We start from the raw sequence: 13,534 nt of genomic DNA on the forward strand, positions 1-13,534 counted from the left end.
ATATCTTTACTTCCTTACTATTATTATAAACGCGAAAGTAACTCTGTCTGTCTGTCTGGCTCGCTTTCCTGCCAAAACTACTGCACCGATTTAAAGAAAATTCGGTATACAGATAGTCTAGACCCTGAGAAAGAACATAGGCTACTTCTTAATGCGACGAAAGGGTTGTAAGGGGTAGAAAGGGGAGATGAAACGTTCTATGGAAGTATCATCATTTTAAAGCTAGCTGCTTGAAACTTATTTCTTAAGGTTCTCACTATCAATATGACATTCAAAGTTTGTACGAATAAGGGAATATCCCTTAAGGGAGTAAAATAAAAAAGGGGATGAAATGGAAATTCCTCATTCGTCCTCTATTCCTTGCGAACGAAGTCGCGGGCACAGCTAGTTTAATGTAATAGTGAAACTATCTATAGGTATATCAAAATTTATTCAACATTTTAGAGGAAGAATCAAGGGCACAGATAGACGCTGAGAATGTCTTTGTTTCACTATTTATTGATTTGCAAAATACAGTATTAAATTTACAATTGAATAATAGACTAGCTTTTGTATAAGAAACTTTAATAATTATTTCGAACTATTATAGTTCAAGATCTATATTAAAAATCTATCATAATATTATCACTTACATTTATGCGTCAAATACATACGTATTTGTCGCTATTAAACCTATAAGTCATGTTATTTATTAAAATAATATGACTTATAGGTTTAAAATAACATCTAAAAAAACTAATAAATATTGTTTCGTTGGATAAAGACGGACAAAATATAATTTTAATATTACATCTTAGTCCAATTCACACAGCGCCATTTAGTCCCAAGGTTTGTGTTAGGGGTACTAGATAACTAATATAAATAATTATATACATTTTTTTTGTAAATACATAGATAGTATACATAGAAAATACCCAGACAGATACAAACTATCATACTCATGAAATCAAATGTTTGTACCATATGAGGAATAGAACACGCGACCATCAGAAGCGCAGTCTGCTAAACTGCTAGACCACCGACGCCGTCGTAATCATGAGTTTGAAAGAGACAAAATAATATCTAAAAGTTTTATTTAGACGTTAGATTACTAATAACAATATTTATTAAAGATTTCTATATGTATAATGAAATTATATTATAATCTACATAGATATAAAATTTATGAACCCGTTAATTCTTATACAATAACAAATTATTTAAAATCTAATGAGTTTTCTTAGCAATTCCATCACAACTTGTACAGTTTCTAACACAATAATTTTCTTTTCTAACTCCATTTTCCTGTTTTTCTAATCCATTTTTTATGCTTTTGTTCGATTTCTTCATTTCATTATCCTTTGATTTATACGATTTCATATAGAAGTCTGCAAATAGGTATATGAATAGTAAACCATTACCTAATATTGCATATAGCAATATGTATGACGGTGGACAATCAGTGAACGCATAATTTGCCAGTGTATGTATGAGTACCAAAACGAATTGTGTCTGAAAACAAAACAACATATTATTAATAGTAATGGTCGCGAAATGTGTGAAAGATGATATGGTAAGAAAGGAAGTAAATAACGCGATGACTGCGAACAGGGATGAATGGAAGCGAAAAACATATTACGCCGACCCCAAATAAATGGGATAAGGAAGAAGCAGATGATGATGATGGTCGCCCAATGGTGGAACTATTTGCTTTTGCAATAGCATATGCTGGTGGTCATTCTATTCCCCCCAATTTGAATTTAAAAATGTATCTGTATTATTGTAAGTATGTACAATATTTATCTGAAAAGAATACGAGCTGAGTTTCTTGTTAGTTCTTCTCATCTCGAAATCATTCCGAACTGACGATAGATTTCACATATCATAAGAGTCTGTGATTGATTTACATGAATATATTTTGAATTTTTAATGTTGATAATAGCAGAGGAAGACCGAAAAAGAGATGAATGGACTGTGTGAAAGATGATATGGTAAGAAAGGGAGTAAATAATGAGATAATTGCGAACAGGGACGAATGGATGAGAAAAACATATTACGCCGACCCCAAATAAATGGGATAAGGAAGAAGCAGATGATGATGGTCATGAGTAGTCGCACAGTGGTCGAAATTTGACTATAATTAATTAAAATTCAATAAGACTATAGACAAATAACATTAAAGACAGTATTAATCTATTCTCAATTTGACCACAGACTGTAAGAATATACAAAAGATACATACATGTTATTCACAACAAATTATTAGTGTTGTACATTCTCTCTCTATATGAACTATAAGTATATATCTAACATTGACGGCCTCGGTGATCTAGCGGTTCACTGAGGCCGTCAATGTTCGGTCGCGGGTTCGATTCCTCGTACGGCACGATATTTGTATTCATGAGTATGATTGTTTATATCAGTCTGGGTGTAATATGTGTGTATTTACGAAAAAAACCTACATTTATGTATTTTATCAGTTATCTAGTACCCATTATACAAGCTTTAGCTTGCTTTACTTAGGTCTAGATGGCGCTGTGTGTATTGTTCTGAGATTATTATTATATTTTATTATTACTGTAAGTGTACGAAATTTCATATTCGTCTGTCCGCAGAAATTAAGTGGTACCCTACTTCCTATCAGCTTGTTATCTGATATAGTGAGCATATTGTCGATTAAATAGAAAAATGGCAGTATTCAAAATGTACATTTTTTACAAGACAAGCATTTAGACAAGCAAACAAGTTTTAAATTATTTTTTCCTTTAAAGTTTTAAATTTACACAGAAGTATTATATATAATTTTAAAAGTATTTAGATAATGATTAAGACGGCGTGGTTAATTTAATTGACTTATATAAAAGGAGGCAATTCTAGCTTCTAATTTTGAAAAATGTCTATTTTCTATTTAATCGACGATATATGAACAATGCAGTTACGTATATAAAATACATAAACAAACATACCAGTTGCAATAACGTGATATATTTCTTCCACCACAAGAATTTCGCAATCGATGGAAATGCAGACAATCCATAGTAAGTATACATTATAATGTGGACAAATGTATTCAAAGTTCCCAAGAAGGTTGTGCTGTACGTAGGTTCAAATTTCAAAGTAAGCCAGGTCAACCACAGCATTATGCTGTGGTGGTATATATGGAGGAATGACACTTGGTTCTGTTTCTTGCGGAGGACGAAGAAAACTGTGTCGAGGAGTTCCGACAATTTGGCCAAAAAGTACAAGTAGATGCCCCAGGAAATCTGTAAAAAAAATAGGGTTTTTAACTTAGTAAAATAGAGAGAAGATAATATTGTACTAGAGAATGATAATCTGCGCAATTTTGGATAATCACTTGTATTATAGATATGTACGTTTTGAACATCTTACTAAGTCTAAGTCAACAAATAAATACCCCATACTTTGGCACTTTTAATATGAATAGGGACCCACGTCTTTCCCTGGTCTCTCATGACTTGTGGGTTTTGTATATATAAACACCATAGCTCGCGATTTCGTTGGCGGAGAAATTTTTATAAGAAAAATAATGAAATAGTTGCTCCTTATAACATTAGCTATCTGCGAGTGAAAGTCCCATCAAAATCAGTGCAGCTTACATTACAGACAAAAACTGTTAAAATAAACTTTTTAATATAAATACTGTATATCCTTTCACAGGAATGTAGTGAAAGCTGCAGATTTGTAATTACAAATAGACGCCTATATGTAAATTTGTATAGATTATATACATATATATTACAGCCTCTGGAATAATATACCCTTCAAATAGTTTAAAAATCTATAAAATTTGTGCAATAGTTCCAGGGTTTACATCCTTCATAACAAAATGCACTCTCTCTTTATACATTAGTTATAGATTTATATTAATCAACTACATTTAATTATCGTTAATTGTTGGTTCTTTCCAAATTGTTTATAAATTTGCCATTAATGTTGAAGCGAAAGTGGTTATCATTTACTCGTTTAGGACATCTGTAATTTATGACCGTTATCAAATGTTATTAGTATCGGTAGGGCAAATAAAGTATTACTGTTATTATTATCATATTTTTAATCTACTACTAAACTACTACTACTATAAGAATGATAATAATAATAATAAAAAGGCTGTAATTCTGAATAATAATAATAATAATAAAAACTCTTTATTGCGCATAAAAAAAATAACAAATAATTACAAAAAATAAAGAAAGAAAAATATGCGAACAAAAGGCGGCCTTATCGCTCAAAGCGATCTCTGACAGAGATAAAAGTATTGTTGAGGGAAAAGTAGGTGGCACACTAAAAAAGAGAGTTAAATATAATATGAATACTAAATACATATACATACAAATACTAAAAGTATATATATATATATATATAAATAATATACACATACATAAATAAAATATATAAAAAAAATACATGTCTGACGAAACAAAACATTAAAGAAAGATTTTTAATTAGAGAGAAAGTGAGATTTGACTAGTTTTTTGAAAATGCAATGGGATTGAGCAGATCTAATAGAATGAATATGAATACATTTTCTATTCAGAATTACAAAATATATATTAGAAATATCCCGCATATTTTCCGCATTGTTAGAAAATCCTTTAAAATAATCAGGCTATATTCATAGACAGTAGATATTGACATAAAAACATAATATTATTAGTAACTTAACTTAGGTCCGTACATAGCAAAAATACTGGTGAAAGCCGAGGAGAAAATTAACAAAAAAAATTGCATTACTATTATTATACACCAAATAAATTGCAGCATTTAATGGGAAAACTATAACAATTAAATTACATAATAGAAACATAACTAGGTACATGGTAGAAATTTGAGTAAGTCATTGTAAGAGCCCTGATGACCTAAACTAGGTATTATATACAGTGTGATATAGGCATCATCTCTTGTAACGTGTACTATACATTAAATTTGTTGCTATTGTACTATAGGAACAAATATACCTAGAAACCATGCAATAAAAACATATAAATATTACGAACTAATAAACGAATTAACGAAAAATAGCTATGCGGTCGAAGTGGGAGCGAGAGGTGTACCAGCGAAATATCTCTATAATCTTCTAAAAGATCTAGGCGTGTATAGAAATGCAATAAGTTCTGTACTAGAACGTGTATCTAAAGCTGGATTAGCAGGCTCCTATAAGATTTGGCTGGGCAGGGAGAGAAAGACGAGCAGTGAAGGTAAGTTTTGACGGTAAAGACACCCGCTTAAAGCTGCATTAGCAGGCTCCTACCAGATTTGTCTGGACATATAGAGAAACACGAGCGGTGAAGGTAAGTGTTCAAGGCAAAGAGGTTCAAACCTACACCCGGGTCAGAAGTCCCGTCAACTGCTAGGAGTTTACCTCTCTGTGACACAAAGGACCCGGCATCCGCACGGCGAATCCATGGAATGCAGGGCAATGGGGATTGTTAGTAATGTGGACTAATAAATCCATTGCTAGCAAAGTATCATATCAGATTGACCTCTCACGGTTCCCCCTAGCGAATTTACCACGATGGGCTAACTAACTTGATCTGATGTTCATCTTGTCATCCTCCACTGGTGCCCTGTCAGCGTATACCGTTAGCGCAGGCAGCTGCGCCATTCCATTATCATCATTAACAAAAAAAAAATACAAGGAATACTATTTTCGTCTCTTAACCAATCTTTATATAAAAAAATTACATGTCACGTTGTTTGTCCGCGATGGACTCCTAAACTACTGAACTGATTGCAAATTTGATTTGCACATTGTTTGCAATTTGATCCAACTTGAAATACAGAATAGCTTACATCTCAATTTTTAGTCGCAATATTATTTTATTCAAGAACCTTAGCCACAGCAACGTGTGGTCGGGTTTGCTAGTACTTTTCTAAAATAGTTGTCAAAAGAATGTTGACGTAATGATCATAATTATAATGATCATAATGCAGTGTTATTCCATAATTTAATTGGTGTCGTACGAAAAGGAACTGATTTGTTAATTATTGTTGTAATTAGAATACTCACGTTTCGCGTCATGACGTCATCGCGGACGCATGTGACGTGCACATACCCAACAGGATGCAGTAAAGACATACCCTGAAAAAACCAAATTAGATCTTGTACAAAAGTGACTAAAAGTTGAATTTGTCTTGCCTATTTCTATTTAGCTATAAGCATAGTGTGTATTTATAAAATTTGTCTCTCCTGAGGATATTGCCTTAAAACATAATAATATTATGCCAAGACAATTCACACAGCGCCATGTAGTCGCAAACTAAACAGAACTTATTTTATGGGTACTAGACAACTGATATAAATACTTAAATATTTTTTTATAAATAGATACACAATATATAGTACACGGAAGAGATGCAAATGACGTATCATACTCATGAATATAAATGTTCGTATCGAGCGAGGAATAGAACTCGCGACCATCGAAAATTAAGGTTCTTTTTTACTTTAATACATATTTTATTATATGGATTTGTTTATGAATACTTGTTTCCTTTATAAGACTGAAACAGTAAACGAAATTAAATATATTTCTTCTAGTCTCTAACTACCCCTATCTGAGTTTACAGTTATCATGTGTTTATTTATTCAAAGAAATTGACGACCTTAATGGTTTTGCAGTTTAGCCCACCGTTTTATTTCCGATGACAGCGGGTTCGATTCCTCGCAAGATGCATACATTTTTAGCCATGTTTCTATCGGTCGGTGTTTTCTGTGTATATTATGTATGTCTTTACAAAAAAATATCAAAATATTTATATCAGTTATCTAGTACCCATAACATAAGCTCTGCTTACCGTGGGACTAGACGGCGCTATGTTAATTGTCCTGGGTTATTTATTATTATTATTATTAATAAAAAAAAGTATATAAGTATTCATCTTTCACCAAGCAGTGTCTGTTTCAACCGAGATAATTGCTAAATCATAGAAACTCCTATGAAGCCATAGAAAAAAAGCATTACGTACCATATTAAAGATGAATATAGAGACAGCCACTTGTAAAGTGTTGTATAATATAATCACATTCCTCAAACTGAATGCCTCGCGTTTCTTCATAGTTTCTGGTCCAATTTTCAAAACAAATAGTACATAGGTTATCCATATCGCTAATATGGGTATAGGAGATTCCATTAGAAACCATTTGTCAACGTAGTCCTCTGAAAAATTTAAGAGAAAAAAAATATTATTAAAAATTAACCTGACTACATTCATGTTATTGTAACGGGCCACTGTCCCTTAAATAAACACTACACAATAGGTGTTAATGACACCCCTTTGTCGGGGCTGCTTTAAAACTGAAGAAACGGCTGCCCACGTAATACTGCAGTGCGTACCAGTGGCCACACAACGAAAACAAACGACCTCGGAACGGTGAGGTCGCTCCGTGAAGCCTGTGAAGACATCTGGAGACCTCTGCGCTTTTGGGAGGAGCAGGCTACTCTAGTAGTCTCGGCTCTATCGGGTCATTAAGCTCCCTAAATATAGTCGAGCGCAGTGATGGCTGGCACATCCGTCATACTCGTGAACAAGTGCTGCTTGTAGGGACTGGTATGCTCTAATCGCTATGACTGATTTACTCTTATTGTTTAACTAGTAGGTTATATATTTAATATTTATTCCATTTGAGTATTTAATTGAATTAGTGCGAATTGGTAGTTTGTATTCACACACTTAAAATGTAAAGTAACAATAAAATTATTTAAAAGAGCAACACGTAGGTTTCTTGCTCGTTCTTCTTGAGATCAAAAAGCGTTCCGAATAAGCGGTAGATTAAAAAAAAATGTGATGACTATTCAAAAGCGCTTCAATGTAAGTTTATTTTAATAAATGATTTTCTATTCTATTCTATTATATTCTATTATATTATATTCTATTCTATTCTATTATATTCTATTCTATTCTATTCTACACGCACAACGGCCCAGATGAGAGGCTACTTGCGGAGAATTGAATCCTACATCCTAACAATCCCCTTCCCACCCCCAGCAATGGGGTCATAAGTCCACATTATTGACAATCTCTTTCCCCTCTAGTCTAGAGCATCGGCTCACTACTTTACCTTCAAATAGACACGGGTTTGATCCCCGGATATTATAATTTTGACACAGTTGGTGGCTTAATGGCATAGCACACCGCTTGAGTCGATGGTCGTAAGTTCTGTTCCTTGTACGACACAAACATTTGGATTTATTGATTAAAATTGTTTAATGTAATGTTTATTTGTAAACTTCAAAGCAAAAAATGTATTTAAGTAAAGTTTCATCAAAATCCGTTGAGTAGTTTTTGCGTGAAAGAGTCACAAACATCCATATTGACAAACTTTCGCGTTTATAATATTACTAGCTTTTGCCCGCGGCTTCGCTCGCGTTAAGAAGTATTATTTTTAGGTATAGTTTTTACGGCTTTACAGTACTTTCATACAAACTTTCATCACCTATTTTATCTTCTTAGGTAGGAATTTATCAAAATCCTTCCTTAGGGGATGCTTACGTCATAGTAGCTTTATGTATGCGAAGTCTCAGCCCGATCCGTTTAAAATTTACAACGTTTCATACAAACTTTCATCCCCTATTTTACCCCATTGGGGGTAGAATTAATCAAAATGCATTCTTAGCGGATGCCTACGTCGTAACATCTACCTGCTTGCCAAATTTCAGCCCGATCCGTCCAGTGGTTTGGGCTGTGCATTAATAGATCACTATGTCAGTCACCTTTGATTTATATATATTTAGATTAAGATTAAAATGTAAAGATGACATACAATTCAAATCATTATTGGAACTCTGCTCGGTCTGCCTATCCTATAAGAGATTAGTGTAAATATAGACAACAGAAATAGACGTACCTACCTAATAAAAGTTATTGTTAGAAAAGATATTTTATTGTGTAAAAGATATTTAGCTGTACCCGCGACTTCGTTCGCGTGGAATTTATCTTTATTTTTCTAAAATAAAATAATTTTTTATAAATAAAATTAGCCTACGTTACTCCCTATTAAATCAGCTACCTGCCAAAAAAAGTCCCGTCAAAATCGGTCTAGCAATTTCAGACTTTAACCGGAACAAACAGACAGACAGACTGATGAAATTGTAAAAATGTTATTTTGGTGTACGTACCGTATTTATATTCATATGCATGTACTACATGAAACCTAGTTAAACAGACACTCCAATTTTATTTATACGTATAGATTTTATTCTAAAATTTTACAGTAAATATACCGATAGAAATAGAAATAATCGTCAATAAACTTAATACAGGTACTTCGAATAGTCATATATTTTTTATTCTACCACTCATTCGGATAGTAAAGTAATCTCAAGAAGATTTTATTTATTTATTTTATTTGGGATACAAACAGTTTCACAATGAGCAAACTTACGTGTTGCTCTTTTAATTCAATGTTGTTCAGAATTATATTTTTAACATTTTTTTTATGAAAACAAAGTAGATATAAATAACAAATAAATATATATATATATATATCAAACTCAAATTATATATGTGAAAATAAAATGAGAAAATAAATTAAGTAATTTCACGTACTTGATTTAAATAAACTATAACAATATATGTTAAACTATATGTGAAAAAAAATGATAAAAAAAGGAAATTTAAGTCATTTTACAGCCAAATATTTGATATAAATAAACTGTATAAATATATGTTAAACTATACATTAAAATATGAGGTTGCAATATTACGTCATTTCACATAGTTTTGGACAAATCACATGCACCAAAGCATCGACAACAAAATATGCACAATAGATGTTTTTATATGTAACATTATTCCTTCGCAGATCACGTTCCACTAAATTATTATAGTTAATCATTTGCCGATATATATGATTACCTGTGCATGACTGTTATATATAATTATATATCTAGTCTATGATTAACATACCTAACACGTTTTCTTAGAATTCCAATATGGTATTCTCGCCAATAATCGAAATTTAAATTATTATTATACTTACTACCCGCCCCGGCTTTGTTTGTACATTTATTACATATATAAATATTCGTCTTGAATCACTCTATCTACTGCTAAAAACTGCTTTAAAATCCGTTTTGTAGTTTAAAATATGTAGTGACTTAATTTTATACTATGTAAAGATTTTACTTAGACAATTCACACAAATAATAAGTGCTAGTGTAATAGCTACTAGACTACTGATAAAACTTAGATATATATTACATTATAATTACAATTTAACTATTTAATTGTAAATTTGTTAGAAATTAAATTCCTCACTCACCTTTCGATTTGAAATCCAATAAATTTCCGACGGCACTTTTAATCGAAATATTTTGGTATTCCATTTTAATAACGGACAATTTAACGGTAATAAACAATAAATAAATGTTCTATTCTTATATAAACAATTTTATATATTTATTATTGTTTTATTTATATATATTAATTTATATTTATGGTCACTGAACGAGTACAACACCTTTGGCGTGTCACCTATATACAAATGATTGATTGAATGTCGATACTTAAACAAGTATTGCAGTGGCCGTCTCGTGGCCGGCGGGGTCACTTTTGTGATGAGTTCATGGAAATATAACACGTAAAGTGAGAATTCAACGTTAACGTATTTAAAACACATACCAGTGTTTTAAAGGGTTACAACGTAAGTTTAATGATATTACTAGCTGACCTGGTAAATATTTTGCCATATAAATTACTAGCTGTGCCCGCGACTTCGTTCGCGTGAAGTAGACATCTTGGACAAAATTATATCGTATTTAAAAAAAAAGTGTCAACGTTCTAGCTACAAAAATGATGAATTTTCAAACAAATTTTCATCCCCTTTTTTATTTTAGGGTAATTTAAGGGTTAAACTTTTACAAACTTTGAATGTCATAATTACTTATATTTAATCAACAGCACAAAAAATAAATTTCATGCTTCTAAAAATGACGATTCTTCCATATAATCTTTCATCTCCTCTTTCAACCCCTTACAATCCTTTTTTCGCTTCACGGAGTAGCCTATGTCCTTTCTCAGAATTTAGACTATTTGTGTACCAAATTTCATTTATATTGGTTCAGTAGTTTTGACGTGAAAGCGAGACAGACAGACAGACAGAGTTACTCTCTCATTTATAATATTAGTAAGGATATATGGATACGACCCTTATCAAATAGGCATACTAAAAATTGCCTATGGCGGCCTGTATTAGTACACTTAGATTTTGATAAATTCCACCCCTAAGGGGATAAATTAACGCGAGCGAAGCCGCGGGCAAAAGCTAGTTAGTAATAATCCCATTAGGTTATTAGATTTGTAGAATATATTAGGTTTTAATAGTAAGATATGAAAGAAAATTTGCATATTACAGCGGGAAGATACCATTTGCTCACTTCTATTCCTGTAGGTCTATTACAGATTCTTATGATATGTCAAATCTACCGTCAGTTAGGGATGCTGTCGAGCTAAGAAGAACTGACAAGAAACTCAGCTCTTTTTCATTTCAAATGAGCTTGTACGTGATTACAAAAATTTAGATTCAATTTTAAATTCAATTAGGGAGAATATGACAAACAGCATATGTTTATTAATCCATACTTGTGACTGAATCTCCGGTAATGGCAATGCAGTTAACAAACCAAATAAATTCAAGAGACTGTGTACATTCGCGTGATAAAAAATTTCAAGTGTTACGTACTTCGATTGTAATAATTACCTCTGTATATCCCATTCTTGTTTATAGCCTTAAAGATATATTATCACGGTTATCATTGTATGGTAGTCAGGTGGTCAGTCTGTTTGTTTATCATTTAAAGAACTTATACAATGAAAATAAATATTTGAAGAATTAATTCGCGTACTTCTAAACAGGTTATTCTATACCTATAGCTTCGATAGCTGTATATGTGTATGGAATTATCAATAACATTATTGGAATTTGTTAATACTCTGTACTTACCTTATAGACAGACGAATAAAAATTTTTTTATCTGGATACTGCAGAAAAACGGTGTAAGTCGAAATACGTTTTAAAAACATTAATTAAAAAAAAAATCTATTATAGAATGAAACTATTATTGTCATAAATAAAATAAAATTTAAATTATAAAGACTAAATTTCTTAACGAACAATGTAATGAGTAATGTTTATTTGAAACACGATAAAAATACATTGAAAGTGTAAAATTTATAAAATTATAAGAAAAGGCATAAAGTATTGCATATCATTAAACATTTATGTGCTTTACGATTTAAGTCCATATTCTCGAAGCAAATGGAAGTAAATTGTAGAATAACGTGCTAAAAAAATATTGTAATTTATGTACATATCTGGAGTTGTGACTACAGATACATAAATTACAATTGTAATTTTAGAAGTAAACTTTGAATCAAAGAAATTTGCAGTGTAAAATATATAAACAATACTTAATTGTTTACTTAATTTATAAGTTTCTTTTAAAATTTATTTGTAAGTAACTGTTACGCGCAACTTCGTATCGTTTTGTTCAGATGAGAAAAAACCTTTGACCTAGTGATATATCTATCTATTGTGAGTCTTTTAGATCCATTCAACTATTTAGTCGTAAAAAGGTAGCAAAAATACAGATAAACACACTTACGCTTTTCTAATATTAGTATGGATTATTAAAATAAAATTTATATTTATTTTTCTGAATATATTTTCGCTATTGACTAAATTTGCAAATTCAAACTTACGCCTCCTTTTTTATTACTTTTTTTTTGTAATGATCGAATCGAAGGCGTTAATGACAAATGTTTACTTGTCAACTAAAATACTAGTTAACAACCATATCTTTGTGTTTAGAAGATGTTAAAAGTAATTTTGTCATTATTTACAAAAGAACTAACGTTACATAACGTTTTATATTTAGACACCAAAGAATTTAGGTTTACATGTTTCAATGTGAGGAAGCCGGGTCAATCGTGTGGTAGGATGACTCCAAGTTGGTTTGTGGTAACTAATTTCGATCCTATGAAAATGGAATAATAAATTATTATTATTAATAATGATAACTAGTTGTGCCCGCGGCTTCTCCTGCATGAAATTTATAGCTTATATGTTATTCTAATGTATAAGCTATATTACTGTAAAGTTACATCAAAATCCGTTCAGTAGTTTTTGCTTGAAAGAATAACAACTATTATTGCGCTACGTGATTGTCCGATATATAATAATTATTAATAGTTTTTCTTACACAGCTTTATGTACAGATAATTAATTACGTATTTATTACATTGTTGCGGTTTCCTTCGTGGGTTTCCTCACATTTAGGTATAATATACGGTCATTGAGTTCAAATTAAATAAACGTGGTAAGAACCAGTTAATTGCGTACAGTTATTAAGAGTCCACTATTATTGTAGTTGTAGTAAAATTATAGAGATCTGTAATTTGTTTATCTATACATCCCTGTCAATCTTACCGAGATTGAATTAGCACAAAGTTGGTTTTTTTATTGCGCGATAATGGATTGGAATCCGCCTGCGCTAACAGTATCCACTGGTTAGGCATTAGTGGAGGAAGATAGAAT

General features: G+C 31.5%; 1 protein-coding gene across 1 annotated transcript; it reads right to left on the reverse strand.

Moving 5' to 3' along the window:
* Positions 1 to 1,175: 1,175 nt before the first annotated feature.
* Positions 1,176 to 10,388, reverse strand: LOC131854343 (elongation of very long chain fatty acids protein 4-like). Its single transcript, XM_059205452.1, has 5 exons — positions 10,262 to 10,388; positions 6,967 to 7,157; positions 6,008 to 6,079; positions 2,946 to 3,242; positions 1,176 to 1,491 (listed from the first exon to the last, which is right to left on the reverse strand). The coding sequence occupies exons 1-5, from the start codon at positions 10,323 to 10,325 to the stop codon at positions 1,207 to 1,209; spliced, it is 909 nt and encodes a 302-aa protein (XP_059061435.1). The 5' UTR covers positions 10,326 to 10,388; the 3' UTR covers positions 1,176 to 1,206.
* Between the last annotated feature and the right edge of the window lie 3,146 nt (positions 10,389 to 13,534).

Source organism: Achroia grisella, unplaced genomic scaffold (genome assembly GCF_030625045.1).
Source record: "Achroia grisella isolate CSIRO2021 unplaced genomic scaffold, CSIRO_AGI_Agris_v1 utg976, whole genome shotgun sequence".
Classification (NCBI taxonomy): Eukaryota; Metazoa; Arthropoda; class Insecta; order Lepidoptera; family Pyralidae; genus Achroia; species Achroia grisella.